The sequence below is a fragment of the Falco biarmicus genome, chromosome 1 (assembly GCF_023638135.1).
Source record: "Falco biarmicus isolate bFalBia1 chromosome 1, bFalBia1.pri, whole genome shotgun sequence".
In the NCBI taxonomy this organism is placed as follows: Eukaryota; Metazoa; Chordata; class Aves; order Falconiformes; family Falconidae; genus Falco; species Falco biarmicus.
In genome coordinates, this window is record NC_079288.1 from 16,548,974 (window position 1) to 16,561,713 (window position 12,740).

The 12,740-nt window shown below is 46.3% G+C and overlaps 2 protein-coding genes across 2 annotated transcripts; both read right to left on the reverse strand.

Annotated features, from left to right (window-relative positions):
* Positions 1–45: 45 nt before the first annotated feature.
* Positions 46–1,567, reverse strand: ZNHIT3 (zinc finger HIT-type containing 3). The gene is made up of 5 exons (XM_056336493.1): positions 1,404–1,567; positions 1,198–1,229; positions 1,024–1,110; positions 829–909; positions 46–554 (listed from the first exon to the last, which is right to left on the reverse strand). The coding sequence occupies exons 1-5, from the start codon at positions 1,481–1,483 to the stop codon at positions 364–366; spliced, it is 471 nt and encodes a 156-aa protein (XP_056192468.1). The 5' UTR covers positions 1,484–1,567; the 3' UTR covers positions 46–363.
* A 1,749-nt stretch (positions 1,568–3,316) lies between these two features.
* On the reverse strand, positions 3,317–12,456 carry LOC130148053 (lysophosphatidic acid receptor 1-like). The gene has a single exon (XM_056336234.1). It carries the CDS (start codon positions 4,837–4,839, stop codon positions 3,871–3,873), a length of 969 nt encoding a protein of 322 aa, XP_056192209.1. The 5' UTR covers positions 4,840–12,456; the 3' UTR covers positions 3,317–3,870.
* Between the last annotated feature and the right edge of the window lie 284 nt (positions 12,457–12,740).

The window sequence follows — 12,740 nt, forward strand, 5'->3', positions numbered from 1 at the left end:
GACCACCTCCAACAAGGTTTAGTTAACAAAAACATTCCAGAGTAGTTTATGGATTAAAATAAATGCAAATATATTTAACATTGTCATTGGGAAGCAACATTTCCCACAGTGTTTCTATACCAACAGAAAGCAAGTCCACAGAACATCAAGTTTAATTTCTAGTGTCTAGAAATCTGTCCAACACAACTACGTCACTGTTTATCAATTCTAAATTGAAAACTGGAGCGCTGACACCCATGAGAAAGTGTGACCAAAGCTAGCGGAAATACACAGAACGGTGCACTGCGGCAGCACGGGGGGCTGCCAGGTGTCTTCCATCAGGGGGAAAAAGTCTCAAGGAAAGAAAACCATTCCCAAAGTAGCTCACTCAGGAAGAATATTCTCCTTCTCTGAAGGCTCAACAATTCTCAAACAGCAGTCAGCAAACTCAACAAATATTGGCTCCTGCATGTACTTCTTCATGAGGGAGCTTTTATCTTCTGCTTGATCAACTGTCAGTAGCAGCTGTCTGAGATGTGGATTCAGAAGCAAGCCTCTCAGCTCTTCTGATTCCCCTTTAAAAAAAATAAGAAGGAAAAAGATAATCAGTACTAATCTTGCAGAGTTACAGAGTGGTTGACGCTGCCCTTATTTTGCAAAGAAACTTTCAGAGCCATAGCAAAAGGCCAGGTATCTGACAGGTAAAGCTCTACGGCCTTGCAATGAGGTGCACGACGGGGCCAGAGCGCAGCGCTCCGTGAGATTCCCGGGGCTGAGGGCCTGCCCCTCCGCCTCACCCCCCCCAACCACCCCAACCCCCCCAGCTGGCTTCAGACCTCTCCAGGTTACCTAAAAGCTTGAGTTTGTGCAGCGGGACACGGTCCTGCTCATCATCTTCTGCCAGGATGTCCTCCACCGACCAGGGGCTGCCTGCGGGCGGGGAGAGCAAGGCTGAGGGGGGAACCCGGGCTAAGGGGGGGGGGGGTGCTGGGGACGGCCGGGCTCCTGGGGGGGCCGTGGCCGCCCCCCGCCTGTCCCACCTACCTGCGCGCTGCTCGGCGCGGCTGGGCCCGCCGGGGAAGGCCTGTCCGGCCGCCGGCCGCTCCCGCTTGGGCTCCGGCCGGCATCGCTCTGCGGGAGAACCGCGTTAGCAGCGGAATGGGCCCCCCGACCCCCCCCCGCCCCCCCATTCCCGCCCCCCGCCCGACGGGCACTCACCCTTGTGGTTCCTGCAGCACGGCACGGAGCAGCTGTGGGGCGAGAGTCGCCGGTAAGGGCGGGGGCCGCTCCCCTCACCAAGCAAGGCCACGCCGCCCCCCCCGCTGCCTGCCCGGCCCCCCCCTCCGCCCCCCGCACCGAGCAAGGCCACGCCGCCCCTCCCGCCTGCCCGACCCCCCCCGCCCCCTGCCCGGCCCAGCTCTCACTAGGCGGCGGCGCAGCGCGGGCAGCGGTACTTGGCGGCGCCGGCCGCTCCGCAGACGGTGCAGGGCCGCGGTGCCCGCATGGCGCCCGCCACCGCGCCAGCTCCGGCCAGCGGAGCGCCGAGCGCCTCCACCCAGGCTGGCTAATCCACCGCCGAGAGCGGGGGCCCCGCCGAGCGCCTCCACGCAGGCGGAGCTAATCCACCGCCGAGAGCGGGCCCCGCCGCCCGGGGCTATTGCACACACACGCATATACCCCTATATATCGCCTCTTGATGGGGGTCTGGCTGGATTCCAGCTGTCACCTTGCTTTTGAAATGGCAATCTGCGATAGACAGCGCTGCATACTGTATTCTGATCATCACACATCACTTTGCCCGCGGCGGTATGGAGATTAATAGAACCCAAATAATCTAATAAATAGCACATAACAACACCCCCTCGGGCTGATCTTTGCCATCTGCCCCGTGGTGAGCTTTGGCTGAATCTCCTGTACAAGCGTAGGCTGGAATCCACCCAGCAGGAGAGAGCTGGTCAGGTTCCAGCCCAGCACTTCCCGAGGCTGGTGGCACCGGAGTTAATGGAAACACTTACGGTAGCGTTCAGAAGAAAAAATATTGGAGCCAGATTTATCTTGCCTGAGTTACATTATCCATTTAAATAATTAATTTTAATTATGCATCATTTCGTGCCATCCATTTCCTTAAATGTCTGAATTTTAATTCAGACAAAGGAAATTCTCCCATAGTTCTTCAACGTAAAGTAGCTCAGAAAAGGGGTTTTATAGCCATAAACGTAAAGCACTAAGTATCGGGTTTGTTAATGTAATGGCACTTGCCCATCGCTTACATTAGGAGGTGAACCCATTTCTTACACAAACCCCCACTATTTTCTCATACCTGCTCAGGAACAGATGGATGGAATTTTCTTCTTGGTTCTCTTACGCCTTTGAAATGCTGAAACAATGACAATAGAGCAAACAAACCAGGGAAAAAAACCCTGAAAATGCCAACCTGTGCTGCAAGGGCCAATCTGGGTTGGGTTGTGTGTGTTTGATGAATGCAAGAACGTTATCACAGCAGGGGTTATCACGGTGATGTACCACTGAGTAGCATCTGAGCATACTTTAAAACCAGAAAGATGAAATGTCACCAGGATCTGTTCGGTCAAGGCTCCTAGACTGGTAACCGTGCAAGAGAGAAGACACCGAAGCATTGAGATTCTTCCAGACATTATCCCTCTGTGACTAAGGATACACATTCATCTCCACTAGGATCCAACAGATCAACTATTCAGTAGCTGATTTCTTTTTTCGGGGGGAAGGGGGTAAGGACTTTTCCTTTTACAAAATACTTGGTCTCAACATTTTTATTTTGTTTTGTTTTGTACAGGCAACTTGACCGCAATTCTGACACTGAAGAATTCCAGTGAGATTTTCTCCTAGAACAGCGCAAATATCAGAAGCCATGGACTCAAGCGTGCCTCTATTAATAAGCAGAAATATGAGAAGCGTAGTCACAAATGTCTCATAAAACCATGTAATCCAGCTACATACTGCAGGTAAAATTACATCAGCAAAACAGTGCTGAGCGCCGCCATTAATAAAGAGATATTCACAGATACGCTTTCACTGATTAAATGAGAAAGTAAAACTACATTTCCCCCCAGACTACTGAAAATTTCCTAGCCACCCAGCTGCCTTCAAGCCCGCACAAATGACAGCAGAGCGGTGGGAGCCTTGGCAGGGCGGCGCGCCCCACAGAAGCCTGCTGCACAACTCGGAGCCAGCACGGCTGACGGACTCGCTTCGGTCGCCGAGCCAAACAGCCTCGCGTTCCCAGCGCCGGGCTGGCCGGAGCCGCCAGGGAAAGCTGCCCCCCGCCCCCCGCCCCGCTGCGCCCCCCGCCCCCGCGCTGTCCCCCGGCTGGGTGCTGAAGCGCCGGCGCTGTTCCCACCCCGCTCCGACTCCATCGCCCCGTTCTGGGCTCCCCAGTTGCAGCGAGAGGGGGAGCGGCTGGGGAGGGTCCGGGGGGGCTGCGGAGGTGGTGAGGGGCTGGGACATCCCCCGACGAGGCGAGGCTGAGAGCCGGGGCCGTGCCGCCTGCAGAGGGGAGCCATCAACGCGTACAAGAACCTCCAGGGCAGGTGGCAGGAGGACTCTTCTCAGCGGCGCCCAGCCACAGGACAGGGGGCACCGGGCACAAACCGCCGCGCAGGGAGTTCCACACGAACACGAGGGAAAACTTTCCTTTGAGGGTGGCAGAGCGCTGGCACGGGCTGCACGGAGAGGCTGCGGGGTCTCCTTCTCTGGAGACATTGGGAACCCACCCGGACAGGACACTCTGCACCCTGCTCTAGGTGACCCTGCATGAGCAGGGGGGTCTCCAGAGGTCCCTTCCCACCCCCTCCGCTCTGCCATTCTGTGACTGGGCCAGGCACAGCAGCAGTACTGGACCAAGGGCAGGCCCGGCTAGATGTTCGCAATGGTGCAGGCTCGGACACGGTTGGTGGAGAGGCATTGCAGAGCCTTGAGCTTCGCCCCCAGAGTTTTGGCTTTCAGGGTATATATTATGGGGTTTCCCAAACAGTTCATGGTTATCAGCATAGCCGTGCAGTTTCGGAAGATATAGATGCCTGGGTAAAGATCAAGGGGGCACTGATGGTTAGTTGCATCGAATATGACTCCTGCGAAAAAAGGAGCATAGGAGATCAGCGTCAGGAGCCAGATAAAAATACTGGTTCTGGCAACCTGGATTTCAGCCGATTTGTAGGTGCCAGTAGCTTGTCCACATGCCTTCATTCTCAGCTTTCTTTTCCTCAGGATGATAATGATTCTAAGGTAAGTGAACAGAGGTATCACAAAAGCCACCACAACATTGGGAATGGCAATGAAGATAAGGTAGTTGACACAAAACGGACTGTAGAGGACAGAGAGATTTTTTTCCGTATGCAAGCAGTTCCACCCCATCAATGGCAAGCAGCCCAAAAAGAAAGCGAGGACCCAGTTAATTAAAACTGCAGCTATGGAATGCTTTCTAGCAACCCTGAATCTTGTCCTCATGCTTTCAGCCACAGCCAGATAGCGTTCAATTCCAATGCTTACCAAGTTATAGATGGTGGATAAAATAGACACCGTATATAAAGCATAAGGTGCCAGCATATCCTCGGATCCAAAGATTGTAATGTCAGGGTTGCTGATGAACAGCATCGAAATCCAAAAGCCAGAAAAGCTGGTGAAGAGATCAGAAAAAGCCAGATTGCAGAAGAGTATAGAGATAGGCTTGTGCAGGTCCTTCGTCGCCATTCTGGTGAAGATGACTGTGCAGTTGAAGATCACAGATGCGACGTTAATGGTCAATTGAGGAATGCCCAATGCAAGTACTAAATAATGGCTCCAAATTTTAGTGTGGTTAGCAGAACAGTTTGGGTAGCCATTCATGGTGGAAAATCCTACTTTCAACTGTTAACAAGGTCTGCTTTACTCATCCCATGTTCCAAAGGAGACCGTACGCCAGGAGTGTTACTGCCACTTTGTTCTCCAGGCGAAGAACGAATCCTGACGCACAGCTTCTATTGCCACATCATCATCATCATGACAGTGGATTAAACATTAACCACTTGTGGTTTTAAATATTTGGGTTACCAGCTCAGGGCATAGCCAATTACCTTTAAGTTGCTAGGACAGCCAAAACTGGAAAACATATTTACCACAAGAGAGATGATCTGCTTAAAGTAACATTTATCAAGAGTAAAATCTGGCCAGTCCTTATGAAGGTGAATGCTCACGTCAGTAGTTTAAAATTCTTTAAGGATATTCTGAAATGGAATGAATGTGAATTCAACTTTAATACACAAAGAAATTAGATGGATAAAGGATTAGAGAGCCAGAAAATGAAAAGCAGTAATTTTTTGGTTTTGGAGGGGGTCGGATGTGACTGGTGGAACTTAAAGAAGCGCACAACTGTTATGCCACCAACCTGGGCCCCCGTTCAGTGAGGATGTAAGTCCTAATTTCAGATCAGCTCTAGTGACAACACAAAACTTCTAAAGTGCTCGAGATTGAGCAAGATGCAGCAGAACCTAATTGTTCAGTCTCTTGCTTACAACTACAAACTGATGCAGCCAACAGTGGCTGTTTTTCTAAGTGCAGTTAGATCATTATCTACAAACCCCAAACTTGTAAGCAAAACCATATGATGAACCGCAGCACTTAAAAGGGGATCCAAAAAGGTGAGAGTATTTGTCTCCACAGATGCTTTTGTGCTTGGGCTTACAGAAATATCTCTGTGCTGGAGTACTCAGAAGTTGTCAGAATGGACCTGAAATTGTACGGCCTTTCTTTCTCTTGTGTAAATCACAGGTACTGATGCTTTACAAGCTAAAAAAACCCACACAAACAAACAAACAAACAAAACACAACAAAAAACAACCCCCAAAACATTAATGAGTTGTTGAATTAACTTAGTTTGCACACAAGGAAGCACAGAATGAAGCACCTTCAGTAGATTAGTTGTATCGGAGACTTGAGATGCCTAAGCAGTTCTGAAAATGCTATTTTTCCCACCTTAATTAACTCTTGGATGAGAATGCAGTTAGAAAATGGCAGACCCTCTACTCATACCTTTGTTAGGGGATATTTTGTGCTTGCTTATTTAAAGTTAATTTGCACATTAACAAAGCAACACAATATCATTATATCTTTTCTTTCTCTTTTTAAAGGTAAATGATTTTTGAGAACTGGATTGAAAATACTTGAGACGGAGGAGAAAAGCTCTTTGGCCACCCCTTCAGTGCTGTCGGCAGAGGGCACTGCCGGAACAAACAAAACGCCGCGTAGCACAGTGAGGCGGATGGGGGTTCTGAGCAGAGCCGTTTAGGTGAGCAGTACACCAGCATACCAGTATGCACAGCACCGTGAATATTTTTTCTGCCCAGAAGTGGCTGCATTTGTTTGCCAATGCTGAGTGTGGGTTGCCTGTGCATCACCTCACGTTTCATTCAAAATGCCCACATACAAGAAAAATCTCCAATGTGCTACCTGGCTGCTACCTGCCATCTATCCACAACCGAGCGGCTTGCCTTTAGCAAAATTGTCCAGGTAAAGCCATGTTGCTTATGAATTTATTCTGATTTAATTTCTTTTTCACTGTTAGCCTAACAAAGGATTAATTTGCATTAGAAACAATTTTATACCATGATATTGCAAAGCAGCTCAGCTAAGTTTATGGGCCTTTCACGTTCAGTGCTGACATCTGATCACTATAGCAGCAGCTCTGGCTCTAGAACTGTAAATCTGTGAACTATGTGACAGCTCTGCCAGCATTTACAACGTAAGAAATCTGTGCTAAAGTGTTGAGCTTAAAAAGGAAAATTCCATAGCTTCTTTTTGTCTATTAAAGTTGAAGTGTATGAAAGTATATTCAGGTCAGTGTGCAATTAGTAGTACACAATTATTATATACTAGAAATACTTTATGCAAAAAAGTAATAGGTATTTCAGCTGGTCACAAGGAAGTGCAAAGAATGATTATCTAGAAATAAGGGCTGAGAATTGATTATTCAAATCTGCTGATGTATTACTATCCTATAACATATTCTTCTCAAAGTGTCATGGATAAACCATTCTTTGTGCACTCTATAACCCACCTCATACAGAGCTGTGAACCCCACCTTTGGTGTGAGGCAGCTGCTGAACAAGGCCTCCGCTATTCCTGTCACCTCGCCCGTGTGGTGACATCAGCACCGCATGGCACCAAGCCCTTTTAATAGCAGCAAGTGTGTTGGCAGGTAACATGCACCACAGGTTACCGTCGGCCAGGAACGGCAGAGGACACCAGGCCAAGCCACCAGCACTCCTGATCTCTTCTGATTGTCTTTTCCACAGCTTTGTGAGCTGAGGGAGAGGGGCTGAGGGCTATGATGAACAACAGGCTACCCACAAAGTAAAACATCTTTAAAAATATCCTAGTTACTAAGAAGAGTATATCCATAAACTTGGATTGTGAAGTGCCCTACATCTTCCTGAAAATGCTACTAAAATTCCTCTAATTTGAAAATCTGATGTTCAAGCATGAAACACTGAACAATATGAGATCAGAATGTAATTAAAAATAATATCACGTAGTATAAATAGCTTTTCACAAAAGCTTTGTAATCTTATTTCCCTAATATAATTGCATAAAAATTAACATAATGTTGCTAGATTAAAGGAGACAATTTTCTTGTGGAAACTGCTTTTTTTATGGGCTTTAATATACAGAAAACCCCAGATCTCTATATTCCAACCCTCTGTAATAAAGTCTGAGCTCTCAAAACCAGAAGACAAGTAGTTTGAATTCAAAACACTGTGTGAGACAGAAGGCTGCTACATAGCCAGATCTCTATATATAACAATTTCAACTCAAGGGCATTCTTATACTCCCATATTCTGGGAACTTTGCAATCTTTCCTGTACTTACAGTCACAACACACCAGTGAAGAAAGAGTGTTATCTACATTTTACATATGGGAAAAGAACAATCACATTATTTGCTTAAGATTGCACAGAAGTCCAGTACAGGGGGAACTGAATCTAATCTCCTATATCTCAGGCTAACACTTTAAACATTGGCTGTACCTTGCTGTTGGCAAGCCTTTGACTGATATCTATCTAGATTTCACCTTCTGCAACACTTTCTAGTGCTATATTTTTTTTATATGTTTCTTTATCTGAATGTCCAATTTGTTCTGATGTTTGCCCTGCATAAGAAATGGCATTATTTTGTATAGAATCTCAAAGTTCAATACTAATTATCCGACGATTATGCCTGTGGAGGAGACAATAATCACTGAACATGTTGGAGATACTGAGAAAGAGACGTGAGAAGCTTTGGGCTGGGTTTTTCATGACCATTCATTTCAAGTGGCTGTTGTGGAAAACCTAACCTCACACAACTGAGCCTGCAGTTTCAGAAATTCTCATAACCTGCAGCTCTCAGGCTTCAACAGGGATCTCAAGTGCTCAGCAGCACAACAGGCCCCAGCTCTAACATGCCAAAGTTGATTCCAAAACAGGAAATTAAGTTCAGGAGCTGAGAGTCTTAGTTCTGTGCAGTAGCCCTTGGACAACATACACTTTTACCTTAGGGTGATGCAACAGCAATTCTCTATGTCCTTTATGCTAGTAATACACCAAGAAACTGAATTATGTCTGAAACTACAGGAGCTGAAGCTGTCATGAAGATAAGAACCCTATAGTTCAGTTAAGCTACAGATGATTTGGTGTTAACTTTCAAAGTCATGTATGTACACTACACACAGGAGAAAAAACAAGGCACTGAAATTATAAGGGATTTTACTGTTCTGGCTTCTTCCCTGTCACACTCTCCTTGAACTCACATCCAATTCCTACTCCCATTCTTGAAACACCAGACCTTGTTTGCTGTGAAATGCAGTGGTTCAGCTTTCTCCTCGGCTGCCCCTGCTCTCCAGCTATATGCTGTACCAAGCTGTGGGCAACATGCAACCTGAGCCAAAAAATGGCAAGCGAAGTGCAGCTTGGCTGAGTCTGGAGGAAGACTAATTCCTGCTTGCCATGACTTTCAGCAATGCCTTGAGACAAGAATATCCATCATCTAAGTTTTTCAATGGGCATCATGAAGCCTGCAAATACAGAACATTCAGGAAAGGGAGTAATACAGATAAGGAGCCTATTTATCCAATTTATGCTTTAATTTATGCAGATTAAAGTCTTCCTCTTTGGAGAGGAAGACACAAATGGGATGTATGATCTCCTTCCAAGATTTTTCTGAGATGTTTTCAAAACAGAGAGTGCTCTGCTCCTCCTCCACCCAATCTCTTTGAGGAATTTTTACCTCACAGGTTTTGAATTATCTGACGTCCCAGCTATGCTTTCATGGTCCTCACCAGGGCCATAAAGCAAAGACAATCATCAGGCTTGAATCTCTCCGACTGCTATTTAGCATTACCTTGGCTACAAGCCAAAAAATAACGGCAAGGACAGCTTGTTGCAAGAACACCCCCACAAACCAGGCCCTCTCCCCATCTATGCAGAGCCTAAACGCTTCTCTGAGATGCCAGAACTGTTATTTTCACCTCTGAGGGACTTGTATTATGCTCTCTAAAGGGAGACAAACATTGCTAAATACCTGAAACCAAGGCTGAATGGTAAATGAAGCCTTCCACTGATAATTTATACGTGAAGAAGCCAGAATGCATCTTATCCCTTTAGACATGAAACGGTCCGCATAAAGGGCATCTTCCTTCTAAACTACTACAGAGGCACAGTGAGGGCTCTTGTTACAAAAAAGCAATGGTCAGGAACATGTGTGTGTCAAAACCAGGCAAAGCAACTAGGCAGGCTGTAAACGCGCAGAGCTAAATTTACAGCTTAGAGGCACGCGTCCTTCAGAATACGTCTTTGTAATTCTAGGAAATGTTAAGTCGCACACTGCTAGTGTTTCATCACTCACCAAATAAAGACTATTTATGCACACAAAGAATAGCGTTTTACATAAATTCTGGGAAAAGGAGGGAAGTTCAGCTTTACTAATGATGACATCGCATAATACAGGGTCTACTCCTCAGATACAGCCTAAAATAGCTAGCGGTTAATGCACCAGAGCTGAGCAGAAGGCCAAATCGAGGGCCATTGCAAATGCTTCTAACTATTCCATGGAACTGACCTTGTGTTAGAATAAGGTTCCCAGTAGAGCAGACACAGGAAGAATCATAGCCAGCTCCCTTTTTAATGGGAAAGATGAAGACTGATTCACCAACAGCTATGAAATTCCGGATTTCCTGTTCAGTGGTGAGGGAACTCTAATGGAGAAAATTACATACACAACTAAATGAAGAAAGTGTGTTCTCTTACTCTGAAGGGTAGGTCTCCCAGTCACCCAGTCACTAATCATGAAATTCATCTGTGTGTTAAGTTCCTTGGAAGTGCTTCCCTCTCCCCCTGTAGGGACAACTCCTCCCAGGTCAGCTGATCTATGAACATGATTTGGACTCAAGTGAGTCTCATCCTCAACAAACCTTAGATCTTCCTTCTAGGAGCAACTCAGCCTCCCAGCACAAAAGGCTGTGTCACTGCCTTGACTTCGACTGGGACTCGTGCATTTGTGCCACAGAATCAGGCCCAGCGGGCTGTCATCCCCTCCTGCCTGCACTGCTGGGACGCAGGGAGCCTGCAGCCGGTCAGCTGGAAGGTTAGGAACAGCTCTGGACTTCCTCCCATCAGCACATGGTAGGATCATTTGGCTCAGGCACAGGCAAGCTTCATTAGCTGTCACGTCAGCCCCTCCAAGCTTCCCATGAAGCCCTTTCAGTAGCAGCAGGCTAATGTCAGATCTCACGCATTTCAGAAACCAGGCTGGGGGGAACACCTCCAAAATGTTTGCTGCTGTGGCTCTCAAGGCCACCAAATAAGTGCAGTTTTCACTGGTTTTGATATTCCCTCCTGTTCTTACCTATTCTGTAGCTATGGACACAACTGCAATCATTATGTCAGAAAAAGCCTTGAGTTCAGTGATCTGCAAGAGACTCCCTCCTTAACTTCATCTCTTATCTCCTCTGGCCACGATCCTCCTATGTATTTAGGGTTTAATGTCCAAAGGCCTTTATATAGAACCCACCCACAGTGCAATTCCTTTCAAAAATGTCCCTAGGTGCAAAGATGCCATCAAGACCTGATAATCAAACACCTGTCAGGTAAGTTTTTTTAGAAAAAAAATGGAGATCACATGATGTCTGCCCTGTTCATTTAGGTTACAAACTTTATAAGGAAAGGGAATGTCTTTCCCTGAGTCTGCCTTTGCTTTCTAGCACAAATAAAGAGTTACTTAACATGACTGCAGTGGAATTTATTACCACTTTAATAATGACAAGTTGGAAGGTTTAAAAAGTGGAGAAAATAAAAAGGAAAAAAATCCCCAAACCCAAGAATCCTGAATTTCAAGATCAAAATTTCTAACCCTCAGATTTTTTGGTCTCAAACAGAAGGTTTCTATCAGGCTCTTAGCTTTCAGAGAACTGAACACAAATAGAGCAAAAAGAAATCATCAAAGAGCTTTAGCTCAGCTCCTCTACTGAAGACCATCCCCAGAAAAGAAAGAGAGAAAAGCCTAAGAGTAAAATGTCTCGTAGAGGCCATGGGAGGCTGACACTACCTGACACTGCCACATTCACGACCCCCATTCTCTCTACGTGCTCAGCATGCACCTTGCTTAGATAGCTCCACTGAGACAAACTAGGAAGTTAAAAAAAATGCAACAAATTCCCTTATTGTTCTTGTCACTGCAGTAACTATTTATCTTAGCACCATGTGCTAGGCAAATCATCATCTGTTCGTGCTTTAATCTACCTAATCCAGGATGGAAAAACACTACCCGGCAAATCTTCATTGTTGGACTGTTATTTATAGCCATCCTTTTTATGAATAAAAGACCTGCTCATAAGTCAGCTGTCAGATTTCCCATTGTTATTACAGGTCCTGATCCTGTGTGCCCCTACTACTCACAGCAGAATGGCCATACTCCTCACCGAGGAGCTCGCAGCTCTTGGTAAGGGCAAGAAGTCCTTTTTGGCTCCTCTTTTTAATTCAGCCCTTGCTGGATGACTAGGCTTGCTCAGTGCTGCCAGCATAATGCCACTTCACTCTGCCCACCCCTTCGTGGAGGAGCACTGGGTCAAGCATCCTGCTCTTCTTCTTGCACCCAACCCAGCATGTGGGTTGTACCCCTACAGACAGAGAAGCATTTGGGGAAGGGGAAGAAAAAGTTGCACTCCCCCTTTTGTTTTCCTCAGCAGTATCAAATTCTGACCCCAAATAAAAAGATGAAATCTATAATAGACACTATAGAGCAAAAAGTAATAGTGCTACTTTTCTGTATACACCTTTGTTTGTCGAACACAAAGCCTGAATTGCCACTGAATCAGACACATGGAATTAAAGCATTCAGATAGGAAAGCAAAGGGAGCAGAAAAAATAATTTGCATCTATTATACTGTAGTACTAGAAGCAGGAAAGTTAAGACAAAATACTATTTTTAAAAAAGTACAACATCTCCCCCCCCAAACAACAAACAAAAAGAAAAGGTGTGCTCTCAGTTAATTCACTAAGTGCAAAAGCATATATAAGTAAGGTGTTGGCGTGCCACCTAATAAACATTTCCTGTTACTGCACGCAGCAGTCCCACTTTCCAGTCTCACAAATCTACTCCAATCCTGAGCAGCTGGTTGGAGGGGTAGGGGTAGGGGGGTGAGGGAGTTGGGGTTTTGTTTGTTTCATTGGGTTTTTTTGAAACAAACCACTAACCTTAAGACACACATGGATCGAATC

What these genes read in the sequence shown, in the direction of transcription:
- ZNHIT3 (XM_056336493.1), bottom strand. Translation starts at nt 1,483, where the DNA reads ATGCGGGCACCGCGGCCCTGCACCGTCTGCGGAGCGGCCGGCGCCGCC. An exon ending in CCGCGCCGAGCAGCGCGCAG is followed by an intron (nt 910 to 1,023) that starts GTAGGTGGGACA and finishes CCCCGCCCGCAG; the next exon opens with GCAGCCCCTGGTCGGTGGAG. An exon ending in GCACAAACTCAAGCTTTTAG is followed by an intron (nt 555 to 828) that starts GTAACCTGGAGA and finishes TTTTTTTTAAAG; the next exon opens with GGGAATCAGAAGAGCTGAGA.
- LOC130148053 (XM_056336234.1), bottom strand. Translation starts at nt 4,839, where the DNA reads ATGAATGGCTACCCAAACTGTTCTGCTAACCACACTAAAATTTGGAGC.